This window comes from Sus scrofa, chromosome 2, assembly GCF_000003025.6.
Source record: "Sus scrofa isolate TJ Tabasco breed Duroc chromosome 2, Sscrofa11.1, whole genome shotgun sequence".
In the NCBI taxonomy this organism is placed as follows: Eukaryota; Metazoa; Chordata; class Mammalia; order Artiodactyla; family Suidae; genus Sus; species Sus scrofa.
In genome coordinates, this window is record NC_010444.4 from 143527068 (window position 1) to 143546103 (window position 19036).

The window sequence follows — 19036 nt, forward strand, 5'->3', positions numbered from 1 at the left end:
TGTGGGTTCCAGGCCTAGGCCTGAAGAAGCCTGGCCGTTTCCACTTTTGAACTTTTAAAAGCTCTGCGCCACTGTTTAAGAAGTCCACCTATCCAGCTGGAAGGGCCCTGGGACAACATGGAGAAAGAAAGAGGCCTGGTCAAGGTTTCATATGACTCCAGCTGCCACCTCATGACAAACCACAAGTGAGACCGGCACAGGTACCCAGCTGAGCCTGGTCAATTCACAGAATTGTGACGTCATAACAAAATGCTTGTTTTAAGCCACAAAATTTGGAATGTTTGGTACGCTTCGATATATAACTGAAGGATCATTCTGGATTTTAATTGTCCACTGAGGGTGGCTGCTCTGCTAGACAATCTTCTTCATGAAGGCAGGGACCACGTCCATGTTTTGTATCATGTAAAAAAAATTGCTCTATACTCAGGACATTCTCCAGCACCGAATAAGCTCTTATAGATGTGATGAATGCAAATTAAGAAGGTCTCAAAACGAAGGCAACAACAAATGTCTAGAAACACTCTCTAGTACACGATGGCGTCAACAAAAGGTGATTAACTGGGCGTCTGGGCACTAAGTTCCGATGTAAGTTAGCCAGCGTGCCTTTGTAGAGGGATTTAGTCCGATGGACGTTGGGCTGAAAGCCAGCAACACAGAGCAACCTTGGGAGCAGAAGAGAATGGCTAATGGTTCAGGCCTGGAAATTCAGGCCAAGTGAAAGGCAAGGCAACAAAGTTGTCATCTCTCTGGTGGCACTGAACAGGTCATCGAGGGTGCAGGGAGGACTCCAGCGGCCCTCGTGAAACGCCCTCACTCCAGTGCTCCGTTAGCGTTCAAAAGGCTTCGAGGGAAAAGAGACATCGGAATATGCCATCTTCCATTTAAGAATAGACATTGTCTTCAAAATTTTTCAACTCACTTTAAACACTGGCGGGCCCTCAGTATGCGTGGAATGAATACATTTCCACGCAAATCAATACATCCCACGACTGAGGTCGGGTGTCTTGTCCACAATAATCATCAGCACAAAGGCATCTGTCCAGCCGAGCCAACGGGTGTTGCCTGAACCTCTACGGTGGGGGCTGACGGTGTCCAGCCTCGTGCGGGATGCCAAGTGGGAAACCGCCATCCCTGCCCTCAGGGAGACCTGGGAGATGAGAGTCACCCAAATGAGATGATTAAGTAACAGGACATGTCATCACTGCCCAACTGTGTGCTAAGCAATCAGGTGCTACAGGAACAGGGCAAAGTGGAGAGCAAACAACTGGAGAGGCATTGCGGAGAAACTGGGTGTGGCCAAGCCTTGAGAAATGACATCGCCTGCAGACAGGCGACATGAGGGAGGGCGCAGAAGTGCTACCAAGAAGAGAGTCGAACCAGCATGTGTGTTATTGGATTCTGAGGCAGTCACACAAGGAGTGTGAGAGGTGGCTGCCCCAAATCCCCAAACAAGAGTATTTCTGAAGTTTCCCAGTATTCACACTTCCGGTCCTTTATTTATTCAGTTTCTTCTGCTGGCAGTTCACAACCCTAGTGACCTCTTGCTCATATTTAAAGGTTCAGCTCAAATGCGGGTGCTTTTATGAACGCTTCCGTGGTGTCCCTTCACCCAGTGCTCACGCTTCTCTTGGAACCTATCTATGCCCTTTGCCTACGCAGCTCCTTCACCACTGCAATTAATAGCAAATTACATTTATTAGGCTCTTACTGTGTGCCAGAAACCATGCTAAACATTTTAAATGTGTTCTTTAAGCCTCATAATTGCACGAGATGTTATTTCTCCTGTTTTATACATGAAGAACCTGAGGCTTTAAAAAGGTTAGGTGTCCCAAAATACCAAACGAGAAAGTAAGAAAGCTGGGCTTCAAACCATTTGTGGAACTCTGGAGGCCACTCTTAGGACACTGGACCACAAATGCTCTTTGCTCATCAGTCTTCTCAGGATTCCAGGATGGTGGCTGACATATGGCTCAAAATTGTTGGATCAAATCATTACACCTGTCATACATATGCCTGGGCCTAAACCTAGGTACCCCAGATAGACGTCCACCAACGTGGAAGTCACATACCCAGGAGAAAGTGTAAGCTTACTTTGAATTTGAGCTCCTTTATTTCATGGACTCAAGTGTGGTGAGAGGTCCCATTCTTTGCTCAACAAAAGGACACACAGATAACACCGGCTGGGTCTAAAGGTGAGAGCTCTGATTAACACGCGGGGGGGGGTGTGTGTGTGTGTGGAGGGGGCCAGTCTCCTCGTAGGTATTTTGAAAGCGGCCATTCAAGCTGTTCTTGTCCAACCAGGAAGGACCAGTGAGATCACTCCATCTGACCCTGTTATGGGACAGACTGAGGCCCAGACAGCAGAAGGGCTCAGCGGGGGCTCCGTGGTGAGCCGCAGCTGGAGCCCCCAAGTCCGAACCCCGCCCGCAGTTTTTCCTCGCCTATCCAGTCGGGCCTGGGGCTGCATCCCCAGGCCGACTGCCTCGGGCGGAAAGCTCGGACCACCGGCTTCCTCCGTCGGTCCCTGACGCTCCTCTCCTCCAGCCACTGGCCTGGTGTCTCCCACCTCCTCTAGCCTCAGGGCCCGGGGAAGATGCTCCCCCTCTCGTCTCTACGGCGTCTGCAACGCCCTCCCGCATCTCCGCGGCCGCTCCCGCCCCACTTCTCAGTGGTTCTGCTTCTGAGGCTGTTCAGCTTCGCCACTTGCGACCCACCCCCCCCGCCTCGGCGCGACCCCCTCGTCCCTGTGCGGGCAGCACAGGCCACCGCTTCCACGGGAGACGGGACCCACACCCCCGTGACCTTGTCACAGTTCACCTCCCCGCGAGCCCGAGCCACGCCCACACCCCCACTTCCTTTCGCGGGGCTCGGCTCTTCCGGCCGCGCTGCCTTCTAATTGGCTGGCGGCGAGCTTCCTCGGGGACTCGGCCACTCGGAGGGCGCCACGGAGGCCTCTCTGGCCGCCGTCCCCTGGCTCGGCCTCGCTCTCTCGGCCGCCAGCTCTCTATGGTACTGGCGACGACATGTGGCGGCTCCCGGGACTCCTCGGTCGAGGTAAGAGCAACGGGAGCCGCGGGTCCTGCGGCCGCTGGAACCTAGGAACCGAGGAGGGGGCGGGCCTGAGTCCGGGGCCGAAGCAGTAGTAGGCGGGGTCAGGGCGGAGGAGAGGCGGGGGCGTAAGGGCGGGGCTACAGTGGAGGCTGGGGTGGGCGTGGCTAGTGGGAAGGGGTGGGGCTTCGAGCCAATGAAATGGGTGGGGCGATTGGAAGGGGGAGGAGTCAAGTAGCCCGAGAGGGTCGGCAGAGTCCCTGAAAGATGGATAGAAGCCAATGGCAGGGGTGGAGCCAATGAAAAGAGGCAAGGTTTACAGATAAAGGGCTCCGAACCCTGAGCGAGAGTTGTGTTCAAGTGTCTGGTGGTTTTTGAACAGTGGTTGTCGGCCCTAGGAGGGCATCCGAATCCCCTGGGGAGCTTTTTCAAAACGTTAATGCTCCTCCCGGAAGGATCCTGGCTCATTGGTGCTGGGGTGGCACGCAGGAATCTGTGCCAGGCAAACGATTCCCCCGTGTATATCCGTGTTGAAGAACCTCTGCAGAAGCTGGTGCCAGTGATTCCTGGGTTCCTGGGGTAGGGCCCTGTCCAGGATTGGAGGGAAGATGGGCGGGGCTGCCCGAGCCTCAGTCCCATTCCCCTTAAAGTGACTGATCCTTGCTCTGCACAGCTCTGCCACGTCTACTGGGACCTGGCTTCCGTGGGGTGACCCCCAAGTCCACCAGCCCAGATGGGGCTCAGGCTACCTCCTCCAACCTGCTGGTCCCTGTGCCCGGCTATGATAGGTAAGATACCGCTATTCTGTCACCCATGTGCTCCCCTGACCTCCCTCTGCCCCAACTTGGGACAGAACTTGATGGCCCCTTTTTCATCGTCTAGGTCCGGCCGCCATGGCCCAGGCCCAGGCCCAAGCAGGGGCCCGAGGTCCCACGGATGGAAGGATGCCTTCTGGTGGATGTCCGCTCGTGTCTGCCCAAGTGCTTTGTGGGATGCCCTGTCATGGGTGAGACTTCTCCAGTCCTGTCCTTGACTTTGAGTGTGGATGAGAATGATCCTGCACGGAAGTATAGCCTAGGAGCAAGAGCTAGGGCACCACTGTGCCTGCCCGCAAGTAATCCCTGGCACTGGAGTGTATCTGGAGAGAGACTGCTGTCCCCCTTCCCCTGCTCCTCATGTATTTATTCCTCCTTTCATTCAGTAAACATTTATCGCTTTCTCGGAGCCAGGCATTTTTGGCTGGGCACTAGGGACACAGCAGGAAACAAGGCAGGTATAATTCTTGCCTTCAGGAAGCTTACACTTAAGTAATACTAAAGAGCTAACATCTGGAGTTCTTGTCATGGCTCAGCGGAAACAAATCTGATTAGTATTCAGGAGGACACAGGTTCAATTCCTGGCCTCACTCAGTGGGTTAAGGATCCGGTGTTGCCATGAGCTGTGGTGCAGAGGGCAGATGTGGCTTGGATCTGGTGTTGCCGTGGCTGTGGTGTAGGCTGGCAGCTACAGCTCTGATTTGTCCCCTAGCCTGGGAACCTCCATATGCCTCGGGTTCTGCCCTAAAAAGACAAAACAAACAAACAAACAAACAAACAAACAAAAAAGCTAACATCTAATGTATTAGTGTATTCTGCCTTTTTTTTTTTTTTTTTTTTTTTGTCTTTTTGCCTTTTCTAGGGCCACTGCTGCGGCATATGGAGGTTCCCAGGCCAGGGATCCAATCAGAGCTATAGCTGCCGGCCTATGCCAGAGCCACAGCAACGCGGGATCCGAGCTGCATCTGCAGCCTACACCACAGCTCACGGCAACGCCAGATCCTTAACCCACTTAGCAAGGCCAGGGATCGAACCCGCAACTTTATGGTTCCTAGCTGGATTCGTTAACCACTGAGCCACGACGGGAACTCCTATTCTGTCTTATTTTATTTAACTCTTGAAAAGGGAAATATAATCTCCATTTTATAGATGAGGGAACTCAGGCTCTGAACCTTTAGGTAGCCCTCTTAAGGTCACACAGCTCTGACTAAGTAGAGGAACTGGATTGTACTCTGGAGCTCATGCTTGCAGCTACTGTGCTCTACAGGTTGGTTGCTAAACCTAGTATGGCTTGTAAAAGCACTTACTACACAGATCCTGGCCGCATCATAGTTGCTCGATAAATATTTGTTGAACCTGATCTATAAAGTCGGCTGCTTGGTGGCTAGCAGGCCTAACAGGGCAGCCTCTTAGCTTTCCAGATTCTGCCTATAAGGGCTTCTAAAAATGAAGTTAACATGTCACTCTTATGACCATCACTTCCCACCCCTCCCACTTTCATGCTGTGTACTTTGGGCAAGTGACTTGACCTCTCTGAGCCTCAGCTGTATCTGTAACATTATGTCTTCAGCAGAGCTGAACCTGGAATGTCTGCAGGCCAGAAGCGCTTCTCTCTGGGGAGCTGTGGCCTGGGGGCACAATACACCCTGGAGAGGGGTTGTCTTCCCATTTTATCAAAGATCTGAACCCTAGTGCGATCCTATAAGGAGTCTTTTTAGAAACTGGGTCTGGATGTTGACATTACTGGGCCCTTCTCTTCCTTCTGGGCTCAGCACACCCATCGCTTTTACGGAGAGGCTTTCCCCGACTCCCTGTCATGTCAAGCTTCCCTCTTAGGATCTGTGTCAACCCTTGGTTCGTTTCTTTAGTGGCATTTAGCATAATCTGTAGGGATTATATTTATTTCTCTTTGTGCTTAGATTTTTGCCTTTCTCCCTCAATGAAGATACAAACTCCATGAGGGCAGAGACTGGGCCTCTCTTGTTTAACTCTGTGTGTGGTGCCTGTTAGCCACACACAAGTATTTGGGTGTCCCCCTTCTTGTGACAGGGAAAACAAGCCGTCACTGGGCTAGGAGCTAGCTTAGGTCTTGGGCAGACCTTCTGGGGAAGAGACACCCACAGCGAGCCGTGCCTGCGAGGATGTGGGGTGGGGGGCTTGGTCGGGGTGGGGGCGGTGGGCGAGGCTGGAGAAGGAGTAAGCCTGATGGGGACGCCTGGCCTGACTGCCTCTGTGACCAGGCCCACACGTAGGCCTTGTCTTTTGCCTGCTTAGACTTTGATGAGTCAGTCACCCTCCTGCGCGTTTGTTCAGCCCGTATTCGTTAGTGTTAGTGCTGTGTCTTAGTGCTCTCCTCGGCTCCAGGGTTGCATGGGTGAGCAAAAGAGACCCGGTTCCTGCCCTCGCGGTGCTTACAGGCATCAGGACAGACAGACCTTGATGAACAGCTGTAGAGATGACTACCCGTGCCCGTGCGTGCCATCAGGGCTCTGCGGGGGAGGTTTGGGTGCTGCGGGCGCGTGTAGCGGGGCCGCGGCCGCAGCAGGAGTCAGGCAGTGATGTTTGAGCCGAGGGAGCTGACCGGCCGAGAGCTCTGTCCCTGATGTGCTGTCTTTCCCAGGGCACCCTGGCGGTGCTGGCCCTGCAGCTGGCAAGGCAGATCCACTTCCAGGTGTCCTTGCCAACAGGACCTCGGCGAGCAGAGCACTGCTGTTGGCGCCGCCCCCTGGACCGTCTCCTCTCATCTCCCCTGTGGCATCCGCCCTCCTGTGAGTTCTCAGTCCGGGGACAGGCGGGCTGGGCTGGGAGTTTCTCCGGGCCAGGAAGCATCTCTGGACACACCTCAGGAAAAGAGCCATCATCAGCTCCTTGCCTTTCCTCTGTGCAGTCAGAGGATGGAACGGGGGGTGGGGGGGGGTGTGGGGTTCTGCCTGCCCGGGTGTGGGCCGTGCCCACCCTCCAGGGTCCCCCCCTGGGCTCCCCTCGCCTTCCGTGGGGGGAGCCCCACGGGGGTCCCGGCTGTTTTAGATCCTACGTGTGGCTCCCTGCCCGCCCCCCAGCCAGTTTGGTCCTTCTCCGCTCAGTCAGTCATCAGCAGGCGCGTCTTGATTGAAGTGCTCTCCTGGGGGTGTGCAGAGCCGCTGCAGCGGAGTGCTTAAGGCTCTGGAGTCACGTTGCCAGGTTTCAAGCCCAGAACTTCTTTTTTTTTTCCTGTCTTTTTTTTTTTAGGACCACACCCACAGCATATGGTGGTTCCCAGGCTAGGGGATGAATCGGAGCTGAAGCCGCCGGCCTACACCACAGTCACAGCAACGCCAGATCCGAGCTGTGCCTGCAACCTACACCACAGCTTATGGCAATGCCGGATCCTTAACCCACCGAGCGAGGCCAGGGATCGAACCTGCATCCTCAGGGATGCTAGTCAGATTCGTTTCCGCTGAGCCACGACGGGAACGCCATCCTGCCCTTATTATTATGATTATAATTGGCATCACCATCAAATGCATGCTCGATGCCGGGGCTAGAACAGCAGAAAAGGTAGCTGCCGCCCCGCCACGGGAAGAATTCCAGCAGAGGAGCGACTTATGCTCGAGGTGGGGCATCAGCACAAAGATGGGCCCCTCTCCCCCATGCAGAGGGAGGGCAGGCAGCCCGGGGAGTGGAGGAGGCTGGTGAAGGTCAAGTCACAGGAGTTTCCAGATTCTTCCTTTTGTCCCCCAACCTCACGGAGGACTGTCAGCTGAGCAGGCTGCACGGACCCCCTTCTGACATGACCGCTGTCCCTGGCCCTTTCCAGCCCTGCGGAGACACATCCTGCCCAGCCCTGATAGCCCGGCTCCTGGGCACCACGGCCACAGGGAGCTCAGGCTGGGCCAGGAAGAGCCCTCCGCTCAGCCCGAGAGCCTCTCTTCGCTCAGCTCCTTGAGAGCAGCTGGTCCCCACGGTCCCTCTGAGGAAGGTAGGGCCCCGCCTCTAAAGTCAGCGGAAGGTGGGGGCAGGGCGGGGTAAGGGTGGGGACCTGGGCAGCTGGGCATTTGTTGCTGCTCATGGCCTGTTCACACAAGGGAACTGGCCTTCTTGTGGGCCCCTGTGCTTCCTGGGGCCATTTGGAATTATTTTGGCTGCTGGCAGTGGTGCTGGGCAAAGGGGCCGGGTAGCCTGGGAGTGTGGGGGATGGGGGGACATACGGCCCTCCTCTTCTGCCCTGGCTGGGAGTCGGCCCTTTCCTGTGCAGATCCCAGTGACATCGGCTTCCTGCCTGCCAGCAGTAGCTTCAAGTCCAAGGCGAGGCCATCCCAACCTCAGCCCACTGGCGAAAAGCAGGTATTGTCCAGATTCGGCCACCGCGGTCCCCGTGACGGCAATCCCTGTGACCTGTCCCGTGATGAGTCTTTCTGTTTCTTCCCCAGGAACAAGCTAAATCCAGACCGCTTTCCCTGGAGGAGGCCGTGACTTCCATTCAGCAGCTCCTCCAGCTCAGCGTTTCCATCGCCTTCAACTTCCTGGGTAACCGGTGGCCCCGGCCTCCAGGGGGCGGGCGGGACCATGGAGAGGGTACGGGGCAGTCCAGCAGGGTCAGGGTGGGGAGCAGTATCCACAAGAAAGAGTTTACTTTCTCCAGGCAGGTGGGGCAGATCTGGCGCCGTGGTGTCAGGGACAGATGGTTCTTAAGATGGGCCCCGTCTCAAGGTCTGGTTTGCCTCATATCCAGAATGGAGCGGCTGGAAGGGGAAGGGTGGGAAAATAAAGGACCACCCTCCCCAACCTAGAGGATCCAGAAATCCCTCTCTAGAATGAAGGCTTGCGGCCATGCCGAGTCCCAGGAGCCTGAGAAGGGGGCTCTTCAGCTGAACGACCACGTGCTTACCTAAAGATTTGGGAGAAAATAAACCTAGGGCACCGTGAGTTTTTTGCCCCACGCAGGCAAGAACAGCTCCTGAGGTTCCTCACCCACTTCCGGAGACTCCAGATCCGCCCCCGGCATCTGTCCCATTCCTCACAGTGACTCGGCTCCTTTCAGACCTTCTCATGCGGAGACCCAGACGCCCGGCAGCATCTCTTGGAGGCTCGTGGGCACGTGAGAGACTGGGGTTCATTCCGTGTAAATGTCTTAAGCATCCCCCTTTCGCTAGGCCCTGTTTTAGGTGTCGAGGATGCAGTGATTCACAAGACAAGGGCCTCACTCTCGTGGAGCTGCCAGTGAGTGGAGGAAAAGAAAAGCAATACACTGGCAAACAACCAAAAAGAGCATTTCAGATGGTGATAAGTGTTACGGAGAATATTAAAAGGGAGGTGTGTTAGTGACGTGGGCAAGGAGCAGCTTTGATTTGGAAGATCCTTAAGCTGACTGACAGAAACAAGCCAGTCCTGTTTCCATCGAGAGAAAGCCTTCCAGGCAGAGGGAACAGCATGTGCAAAGGTCCTGAGGCAGGGCTGAGTTTTGTTTATTAAAGGAAGAAAAAAAAGGGTGATCATGGCCAGAATTTAGCCACCACCCGATGAGTAGCAGGAGATGAAAGCAGAGAAGCAGACAGGGGCCAGATCAGATGAGGCCTTTGAGCATCTTGTATGTGAGACAGGAAGCCCTTGGAGAGTTTTATGCTGGAGCAGGAAGCAGCACGGTCACGTGATCTGATAGCCTTTCTCAAAGGTCTCTCTGGCTGCTGCGTCGGCAGACGTGGATTATAGGGATGCCAGAGAGGGGAAGCCGGACCTGGACTGGAGCAGTGACCGAGGGCGAAGCAAAGCGTGATGGCCACTTGATCGCCGTTCAAGGCAGAGCAGTTGGATCAGGAAGCCAGTGTGGGAAAAGGGGACAGGGTGAGACCCTTTGCCCTCAAGACTTCTCCTCAAGGACAGGAGTTCCCATCGTGGCTCAGTGGTCATCGAAGCCAACTAGGAACCATGCGGTTATGGGTTCGATCCCTGGCCTCACTCAGTGGGTTAAGGATCCAGCGTTGCTATGAACTGTGGTGTAGGTTGCAGACACGGCTTGGATCCCGAGTTGCTGTGGCTGTGGTGTAGGCCAGCGGCTATAGCTCCAATCGGACCCCTGGCCTGGGAACCTCCATATGCCATGGGTGCGGCCCTAAAAAGACAAAGAGAAAAAAAGAAAAAAGAAGACTTCTCCTGAAGGACAGCAGGCTCTGCACACGCTCTGCAACAAGTCTTCCGGCAGCTGGAAGGTGACTCCTTCGCTGCTGGCTGAATGGAACCTGGCTTCCACCTCATTAGCTTTTTGTGCTTTTGATGGGCAGACAGTCTCTTGTGAGAATTTTCTTGCCCGTTCCTTGCTTCGTGTACATATTCATTTATTCAGCAGGTGCTAAGCACTGTGGCAGAACACAAAGGGAGCACCAGCCATCATCAGAGTTTGCATTTGTATGGAGCCTTCGCCCTATGCAACGTTCTTTCTTCTGCCCTCTTTTCCTGCTTCTGCCTCCAGGATTTTACAGTCTAATTGAGGAGACGAGGCTTGTCCTCTTGCAGCAGTTTAGTTTCTAGAAAAAAGGCTTGTATGTGTAGGAAGTGCCAAAAGAGCGTGCCATGCCTGAGTGTGGTCTGAAGCTTCTAGAGCGGAAACAGGATTCGACGGCCTGATGGAGGAGGCAGAAAAAGATGTCCCGGGTAGGAGAGGCAGCTTGAGCCAAGGCTTAGCGTTGAGTTGGCTGTGCCTGGCCTCTACCCTCTTCTCCTTTTTGTTTGGATGATAAAAGAACATGGGCAGCGTTCCCTTCGTGGCTCAGGGGTTAACAAACCCGACTAGGATGCACGAGGATGCTAGTTTGATCCCTGGCCTTGCTCAGTGGGTTAAGGATCTGGTGTTGCTGTGAGCTGTGGTGTAGGTCGCAGACTCAGCTCGGATCTGGTGTTGCTGTGGCTGTGGCGTAGGCCGGCAGCTGTAGCTCCATTAGACTCCTAGCCTGGGAACTTCCATGTGCCTCTGGTGTGGCCCAGAGAAACAAACAAAAAAGAACATGGGCTGAGGAGCTAGGCATACCTGAGCTCAGGCCTGGGCTCTCTTATATTATCTCTCAGCTTCCTCAGAAAGCAAGTTTAATGGAGTTTGTGTCGTGATTCAGTGGTTAACGAACCCGATTAGGATCCATGAGGTTGTGGGGTCCATCCCTGGCCTCATTTGGTGGGTTAAGGATCCGGTGTTGCTGTGAGCTGTGGTGTAGGTCGCAGACGCAGTTTCATCTGGCATTGCTGTGGCTGTGGGGTAGGCTGGCAGCTACAGTTCCGATTCCACCCCTAGCCTGGGAACCTCCATATGCCGCCAGTGTGGCCCTAAAAAGACAAAAAAAAAAAAAAAAGTATCAGCTATTACCAGTTACATTACGTGGGTTACAAGCAGCCTAACCCCACTCTGGCTAACCTAAGCACGAAAGGAATCTCTTGGGCTCTATTGATCTGCCAGGCCTCGGAAAGGACCGGACTCAGAGAGGCTCCAGGGCCCCTGGGGACAGTAACTGAGAGACACCGTGTCTTCAGAGCCCTGTCGTCAGAATAAACTCGCAGAGAGCCCAGACACCTGATTGACAGCACTGGGGTGGAGGGCTCTTCCCACGGGAGAAGGGGATGCTCTTACCTGGGGGAGGGTGGTGTGCACAGAGCAGAGCCCCTGGCGTCTGCGGAGACCAGGGGGCTAGAGGCTGGCGATACATGCAGAGCGCCCAGTACAAAAAAGAAAGGAAGGAGCTTGTGGGTATCTGACTAAGCATTTGGGGGGGCTCCCAGAGAAAGCTGTGTTTCCGCTTTCTTACAGGGACAGAGAACATGAGGGATGGGGACCACACGGCAGCCTTTTCTTACTTCCAGAAAGCAGCAGACCGCGGCTACAGCAAAGCTCAGTACAACGTGGGCTTGTGTCACGAGCATGGCAGGGGCACCCCCAGGGACCTCAGCAAGGTACCGTACCTGCTCCCTACCTCTGGGCTCATGGCCTGCACTGTGTGGCCCCCAGCGACCTCCAGAAATCAGCAGTGGGCAGGGCTTGCAAAGTCCAGCTTTGCGCTCTCAGCCGGGAGGCGAAAAGAAGAAAGATGCCTCCAGCTTCTAGGCTTTTAGCCTCAAAACTCAGGGAGGCCAGGAATCTCGTCCTTCTTTGCAGCTCATGACCTCATGACCTAAAATGTTACCCTGATGGATGGATTAATTAATTCTAAAAAGTGGAATGGAGAGTTCCTGCTCTGATGCAGTAGGTTAAGAATCTGACTTGAGGAGTCCCCATTGTGGCTCAGCGGAAACGAGTCTGACTAGCATCTGTGAGGACGCGGGTTCAATCCCTGGCCTCACTCTGGGTTAAGGATCCATGAGGATGCAGGTTTGATCCCTGGCCTTGCTCAGTGGGTTGAGGATCCAGCGTTGCCGTGAGCTGTGGTATAGGTCACAGACAAGGCTTGGATCTGGTGTTGCAGTGGCTGTGGTGTAGGCCAGTAGCTACAGCTCCAATTCAACCCCTAGCCTGGGAACCTCCATATGCCGCAGGTGCAGCCCTAAAAAGACAAAAAAAAAAACAAAAAAACAAAAAAAAAAACAGCCTGACTGCAGCATCTTGGGTCACTGTAGAAGTGTGGGTTTGATCCCTGGGTTTAACCCCAATCAGTGGGTTAAAGGATCCCGCGTTGTCACAGCTGGAGCTGCGGCTCAGATTCACTCCCTGGCTGGGGACTTCCATATGCTGCAGATACAGCCATCAAATTGAAGAAAAAAAAAAGTAGGATGAGTATGCAAAGATGCTACATATACGAATGTATTTCTTAGAATTGTATATGGTGACAAAAAAAAAAAAGAGAAGCAACTGCAAGTTCCTTCAGTAGAGAACTGGTTAGTAAGATCTATGTGTGCCTTAAAAATGATGCGTTAGATCTGTCTTTCTGTGCAGGCGAAGACAGTCGTGGCGGGTCGTTAAGTGAAAAAATAAGTTACAAGATAGTGAGTGTAGTTCTCTCTCCCTCTCTCTTTCTCCCTACACACACACACACACACACACACACGCATTTATCCGTGTGTATGTGAATGTGCCTGTGTACACATGTAAATACGCACGACATTTGCGAGAAGAAACTTGCAAGGCTGTGCGCTCAAATGTGAATGGAGGAAGCTCTTTCAGAGGCAGGATTTCTTGGAATTTTCTTTCTTTCTTTTTTTTTTTTTTTTTTTTTTGTCTTTTTGCCATTTCTTGGGCCGCTCCCGCGGCATATGGAGGTTCCCAGGCTAGGGGTCGAATCGGAGCTGTAGCCACCGGCCTACACCACAGCCACAGCCACAGCAACACGGGATCCGAGCCGCGTCTGCAACCTACACCACAGCTCACGGCAACGCCAGATTGTTAACCCACTGAGCAAGGGCAGGATCGAACCTGCAACCTCATGGTTCCTAGTCGGATTCGTTAACCACTGCGCCACGACGGGAACCCCCGGAATTTTCTTTCTATGTTTGGCTCCTCTGTATTTTCTGACTCCTCTCTAATGATGATGTATTATTTCATTAAAATAGTGAAAAAACATTTTACTCCCCCCAGAAAGGCAGCTTACGGGGCTACCCTTTGACTGGCATTTCTCCCTTTGCCCTAGGCAGCCCTCTATTACCAGCTGGCTGCCGGCCAGGGCCACAGCCTGGCTCAGTACCGCTATGCCAGGTGGCTGCTGCAAGACCCCGGCTCCTCGTGGGACCCTGAGCGCCAGAGGGCAGTGTCTATGCTGAAGCGGGCTGCAGACTCCGGCTTGAGGGAGGTGAGTGCCGTTGCTGGGGTCTCTCCCAGGGCCCGGGGGCACGTGGGGCCTGGCAGTGACCATGATGCCTTTTTCCTGTCTCCTTGACCGCAGGCCCAAGCTTTCCTCGGGGTGCTTTTCACCAAGGAGCCATATCTGGACGAGCAGAGAGCTGTGAAATACCTTTGGCTTGCCGCCAGCAATGGGGTATGGGGTGTCCAGTATCCAGGCATGTTGGGGTCACGTCTGATAAAAGAAGGAATTTTGGAGCTGGGATCCAGTTCTGCTGTGCTGAGGAGATGGCTGTTAGGAGCACTGGGCGGGCTTTAAGCCTTGACTCTTGCTGACCTACTGTGTGCCCTTCGGCAGGTCCAGTGGTGTGCTGGAGCTGGCTTGCACCAGCCTGCCTGCAAGGATTGTCATTAGTTTGGAGTTCCCGTTGTGGCTCAGTGGTAATGAACCCCACGAGTATCCATGAGGACTGGGGATCCATCCCTGGCCTCGCTCAGTGGGTTAAGGATCAGGCATTGCCATGAGCTGTGGTGTAGGTCCCAGATGCGGCTGGAATCTGGGGTGGCTGTAGCAGTGGTGGAGGCCGGCAGGTACAGCTCTGATTCATCCCCTAGCCTGGGAACTTCCATATGCTGCGGGTGGGGCCCTAAAAAACAAACAAACAAAAAAAAGGAACTGTTGTTGGCCTGACATCTGCTGAGGGAGGAGCATTTGCACTACAGACTTGCCGGATGCTGCCAGTGGAGGGCACTCCCTGGAGAGCTGGTAGTTAAAGCTGTACCTGCGTGCTCCTGGGCCGGTCACCTCTCGTCCTCCTCGTCTCTAGGATCGGGATGAAAGTGCCTGCCTCACCTGCTGCCTCTTCGCAGGGTTGTTGGGATGATCGAAATCTGAGATGGTGTGAAAGCACTTTGGAAAGGGTGCCCGGGCAAGGGGCACCATCACACGCGGCCCCGTCCAGGGAGGTCAGACGATGCGTGAGGTGAAGACAGAGCCGTGTGGAGGCTGGAGGGTGGAGGGTGTCTGGTTGGCCGTGAACTGGGCATTGGCATCCAGGCGGCACGGCCTAGACTTTGCTCCACGGAGCATTCGTTCCGTGGGCAGTTTACAAGGAACGCAAGGGAACGTGGTCTTTTGGGTTTGGGACGTACTTCAACAGATAACTTTTTTTTTTTTTTTTTTTTTGGCTTTTTAGGACTGTAGGTGCAGCATCTGGAAGTTCTCAGGCTAGGGGTCAAATCAGAGCTACAGCTGCTGGCCTGCGCCACAGCCACAGCAACTCAGGATCTGAGCTGCGTCTGTGACCTCATGGCAACGCCGGATCCTTAATCCACTGATCGAGGCCAGGGATGGAACCTGGAACCTGCATCCTCATGGGTACTAGTGGGGTTCATTTCCGCTGAGCCACATTGGGAACTCTTAAACGTATCTTCAGTGTGAGAAATCTCAGAGCTTTATGTCACTGTGAATTACTGAAAAGGCATCTGTGGGTTTGCTGTATCCTCAGGCATCTCTGACCAGTACATAGACATGTACACACCCACCCACACACACACCTGTGGCTTGTGCAAGTTCCCAGGCCAGAGCTTGAACCCACACTACAGTTGCAACCTGTGCCACAGCAGCAACAATGCCAGATCCTTAACTCGCTGCACCGCACGGGAACTTGCAGAGCAGTGTGCTTTTTTGAGTTGTCTCTTGAAGGACCGGGAGCCTTAGGTAAAGCCAGCAGTGGGTACCTACCCGAAGCTCCCTGCCTAGGGGCTAGTGCTTCTCGTCCTTTGCTGGCCAATGCAGTGATGGCTTCACGGCACTTTTGGGCATCAGAGTACTTTTGTTTCACTCTGTGTGTCTGTCCCATCAAAAGGGAACCAATTTCACTAACCAGTTCCTGTCTCTTCTGCCTACCTTTCTGAAAAAGAGCCCCGAGCCTTCCTTGGGCAGACGGGCCTCGTGACCGTGTGCAGCACACGCCAGGGGGCACCCGCTGTGCACCCAGCTTGCCGGGAGGCGAGGTGCACAAAGGCTGTTGTCTGCTCCGTGCATAGCAGTGTGGGTGAGAGGGCCTTACAGATGTCCGCTTCCGTGTCCTAAGCCCGCCTGTAGCCACGAGTCCACCATGTCACTGCATAGACTCTGGCCTGCGTGTTCCAGAAACTCTTTCCAGAAACTTGACTGCAGAAGGTGGAAGAGACGTGGAACCATGGTTGGGAACCAACGTGGTGTTTTTTGTTTTTTTTTTAAGCTGGGAGACTGAATAGGATGCAGGCATCTTCCTAACAGAGAGGGCGGGATTAATGATGCGGCAGCTGCGGGTCTGAAAGTAGTGACACTCCTCTCAGCGCTTTCCGCATAGTCACGCATCTCGTCGTCTGACAGTGTGATGAGGTCGGGGCTATTTTTATGCCCACTTTACAGATGGGGAAACTGAGGCACAGAGACGTAGAATAACATGGCTGAGGTTCCACAGCTGGTGAGCGGTGGAGCCGGCAGCGGAACCCAGGCGTCTGGCTGCACACATTGGACTCCTCCTCCCTGCGCCTCTCCCAGGAGCCGCGTTCTCAGTGAGGGGAGCGAGGACCCAGAGCCAGAGGCCAAGGGATTAGCCTTTTCACCTTTCAAAGGAGGAGAAACGCCTTCTCCGTAGCGTATACCTTGGGGCTGTCTGGGTGGAGATTCCGGAAGGCCTTCAGGGCCTTTGCAAGCTAAGCCCCCTCCCTTGCTCCTGGGTCTTTCGGGACTGTAGGAGCCTGGCCCCTGGGGCTCCCTGAGCCTGGCTGAGTGCTCCCTGCAGCCTTTGCTTCTGCACACTTTCAGCGCCAGCTTCAGCAAGAGAAGCTTGCACACTCCTCTGGGTGGAGGGATCCCTGTCTCCTGGGCTCGGGCTTTTGCTCTTCCTAGTTGAGATCCTTGGTCCAGGGAGGGTCAGCAGGCGTGAGGCACTGGGATACTCACTGCCGCGCCTTCCTCCTGCCTCAGCGTTTCCGTTCTGTCCTGCACGCGTGCGCATCCGTGTGTCTGTCTGTCTCTCCTTAGGACTCCCAGAGCCGGTACCACCTGGGGATTTGCTATGAGAAGGGCCTTGGTGTGCAGAGGAACCTGGGAGAGGCCGTGAGATGTTACCAGCAGTCAGCAGCTCTGGGGAACGCACCTGCCCAGGAGAGGCTGCGGGCCCTCTTCTCCTCGGAGGCAGCAGGTACAGACAGAGGCGAGGCCAGCAGGTCCTCCCCGGGGGCTCAGTACCCTGAGGCAGAGAAGGGGCTTGGCAGTGCCTTTGGTCTCTGTGTTATTTCTGGCTCCCCTGGGGGTCGGAGCACCGCTTTTGGAGTCAGAAAGACCAAGCCTGAGCTTTAACCCCTGCTCTGCCCCTGAACTTGGACTTTACACCTTGTTTCTTCGCCTCTGAAAATTCATGGGAGTGTTAGGGTTAAATGAGATGACGGCGAGTGGCTTAAATGGTGGCTGCTCTGGCGACACATCCAGAGAGACACCGTGCCCAGGCCGCCTCTGTGCCCTGACTTCCCGCCTAGGGCTCTGGGGGCGAGGCTCGCCCCGGCTCCCTCGGGCTGGCCCGGCTCAACAGTGCAGGGGAACCAGGGCCTTGAAGCCCTTGCTCCACAGCAGGAGCCCAGGATGCCAGCGCGAGTAAGGGCTGCTGTCACCTCTCCTCGCAGCCTCGAGGCCCAGCGACCTGGCAGTTCGAGGAGTCAAGTCTTTTTCCAGCCCCTCCCTCTGCAGCCTCAACACCCTGCTGGCAGGAGCCTCGTGCCTGCCGCACGCCTCCAGCACAGGCAGCCTCGGCCTCCTCTGCAGAAGTGGGGGTCTCAGAGCCGGCCCCGCGGCCCCCGCCTGGGCTGTCCCCCCACCGCCCTTGGAAAGGAGTCTCGTCAGACTGGGTTTTGGCTAAGGTAAGACAGGACACAGGCCCTGCTCCCTCACTGGTGCCAGCGCAGGGGCCGGGAGGAGGCGGGATGACAGCAACAGCGGGGCGGCCGCATCCCTTTGTGCGGTGGCGGTTCCGCGGGAGCTCAGGTTCTCCGTCGATGTCACATGCGTGGCCAGTGCATGACTCTGACCGTTTCCCCAGTGGAGCCTCACCGATGAGCAGCGGATGCGTTCACGGTCACGTCGCGTCTCTGCGTAAAAAGGATTTGTTCAGCGACCCATGAAAACCTTGACAGAAAGGTCCAGAGACCCTGGTCCTCGCCTTGGCCTTTGTCTGGGAGCAGCTCGCCTCCCTCCGTTTCCTCAGGCTTCAGCCGCATCGTCTTCTGCCAGCGTCTGATGGGTGTGCCCCCGTCACTCACAAGAGGACTCTAGGGCCTAGTCAGTATTGTTTATTTCAGTCGTTGTATGTTAACATATACGGTAAAAATGTGACTGCGCCTATTACAGTTACACAGATGCTGAAAACAGTGGGTCAGGTTAGTGAAAGGCCTCGTGACGGGTATAAAGGGGAGCACGGATCCAGTTGTGAGGCGGCTCCACGAGCGGCCCAGGCGACATGGACGGGGTGGCTCCGGTTCATTCCCAGGGGATTCTCGATGGCCTCCACTCCCTTCTGACTCGGAGGGAAGGAGCTGGGAGCCTACAGCCCGATGCACCTGCCTGACGTGTTCAGACCTTCCGCCTGCCCTCTGCCCTCAGCAGGGAGCCTGTGGAGGGACCACAGCTCGAGTCGCAAAGAAGAGGCCAGTTATCCGCCCACCTTCCCGAAGAAGCTTGCGTACCTTGCCTGGCACAGTAGACGAAGGAACGTACCTTGCGTGAAGAGCAGGTTCTGGTCCTGCCACCTCGAAGCGGGGGCCGGCCTTGCTGCGCTGTTTCCTCCGTGGAGCCCGGGGGCAGGGGTGTCTGCCCCCCTCCCCTCGGGGCTGATGTGGGGCATTTCACGGCCAAAGGACCTTGGTGCTCACGGAGGCCTGAGGAGGCAGAGTCATGGCCCTGGTTGCGTGGCTTTATGAGTCACCAGGCCGGAACAAGGAGCCCCGCGTCCTGACTCCTGCCCCAGGCTCTTTTGCAGAGTTCTCTCTGTGATTTTTAAGTGGAAGCGCTATCATCATCCTGCCGGCGTGCCGGGTGAAGAGAGATTGAGCCCCTGGAGTCTTGGAGCAGGAGCGTGTGTGTTTTGAGATCCTCATCTGTGAAAGGTGTGCCAGAAATGGCTGAGAGTTTAATAAAACCGATACCGGCTGGTCTCATGACTCTTGCCCTTCTGTGTGTCGGGGAAGGCAGGGGAGACGGGCAGGGAAGGCTGAAAGCTGAGGCTCCATCCGCATCTCTAAAACTCTCCATTAACCAATTTAAAGGGTCTTAAAAGCTTCTCCAAGAGAGAGACATAGAAAAAATGATTTCTGAGTCAACGCTAATGACTCCAATTACTGAATTTGTGCAGAGCCGTTGCCCGGCTTCTGGATGTTAGCCCAAGTTCAACAGCAGAGATGT

General features: G+C 55.0%; 1 protein-coding gene across 2 annotated transcripts; it reads left to right on the plus strand.

Annotated features, from left to right (window-relative positions):
- KIAA0141 (KIAA0141 ortholog) lies at positions 798-18795 on the plus strand. Of its 2 annotated transcripts, XM_003124042.6 has the most exons (13): positions 798-3054; positions 3722-3836; positions 3931-4054; positions 6484-6631; positions 7660-7821; positions 8098-8186; positions 8273-8369; positions 11632-11774; positions 13442-13600; positions 13694-13786; positions 16628-16787; positions 17266-17499; positions 17679-18795. In XM_003124042.6, the coding sequence occupies exons 1-12, from the start codon at positions 3024-3026 to the stop codon at positions 17496-17498; spliced, it is 1554 nt and encodes a 517-aa protein (XP_003124090.3). In that variant the 5' UTR covers positions 798-3023; the 3' UTR covers position 17499; positions 17679-18795. The 2 variants fall into 2 exon arrangements, with proteins under 2 accessions (XP_003124090.3, XP_020940600.1); XM_021084941.1 differs by having other exon boundaries at positions 17266-18795.

What these genes read in the sequence shown, in the direction of transcription:
- KIAA0141 (XM_021084941.1), top strand. Translation starts at nt 3,024, where the DNA reads ATGTGGCGGCTCCCGGGACTCCTCGGTCGAG. An exon ending in AGCCCACTGGCGAAAAGCAG is followed by an intron (nt 8,187 to 8,272) that starts GTATTGTCCAGA and finishes TTTCTTCCCCAG; the next exon opens with GAACAAGCTAAATCCAGACC. An exon ending in CAGACTCCGGCTTGAGGGAG is followed by an intron (nt 13,601 to 13,693) that starts GTGAGTGCCGTT and finishes CCTTGACCGCAG; the next exon opens with GCCCAAGCTTTCCTCGGGGT.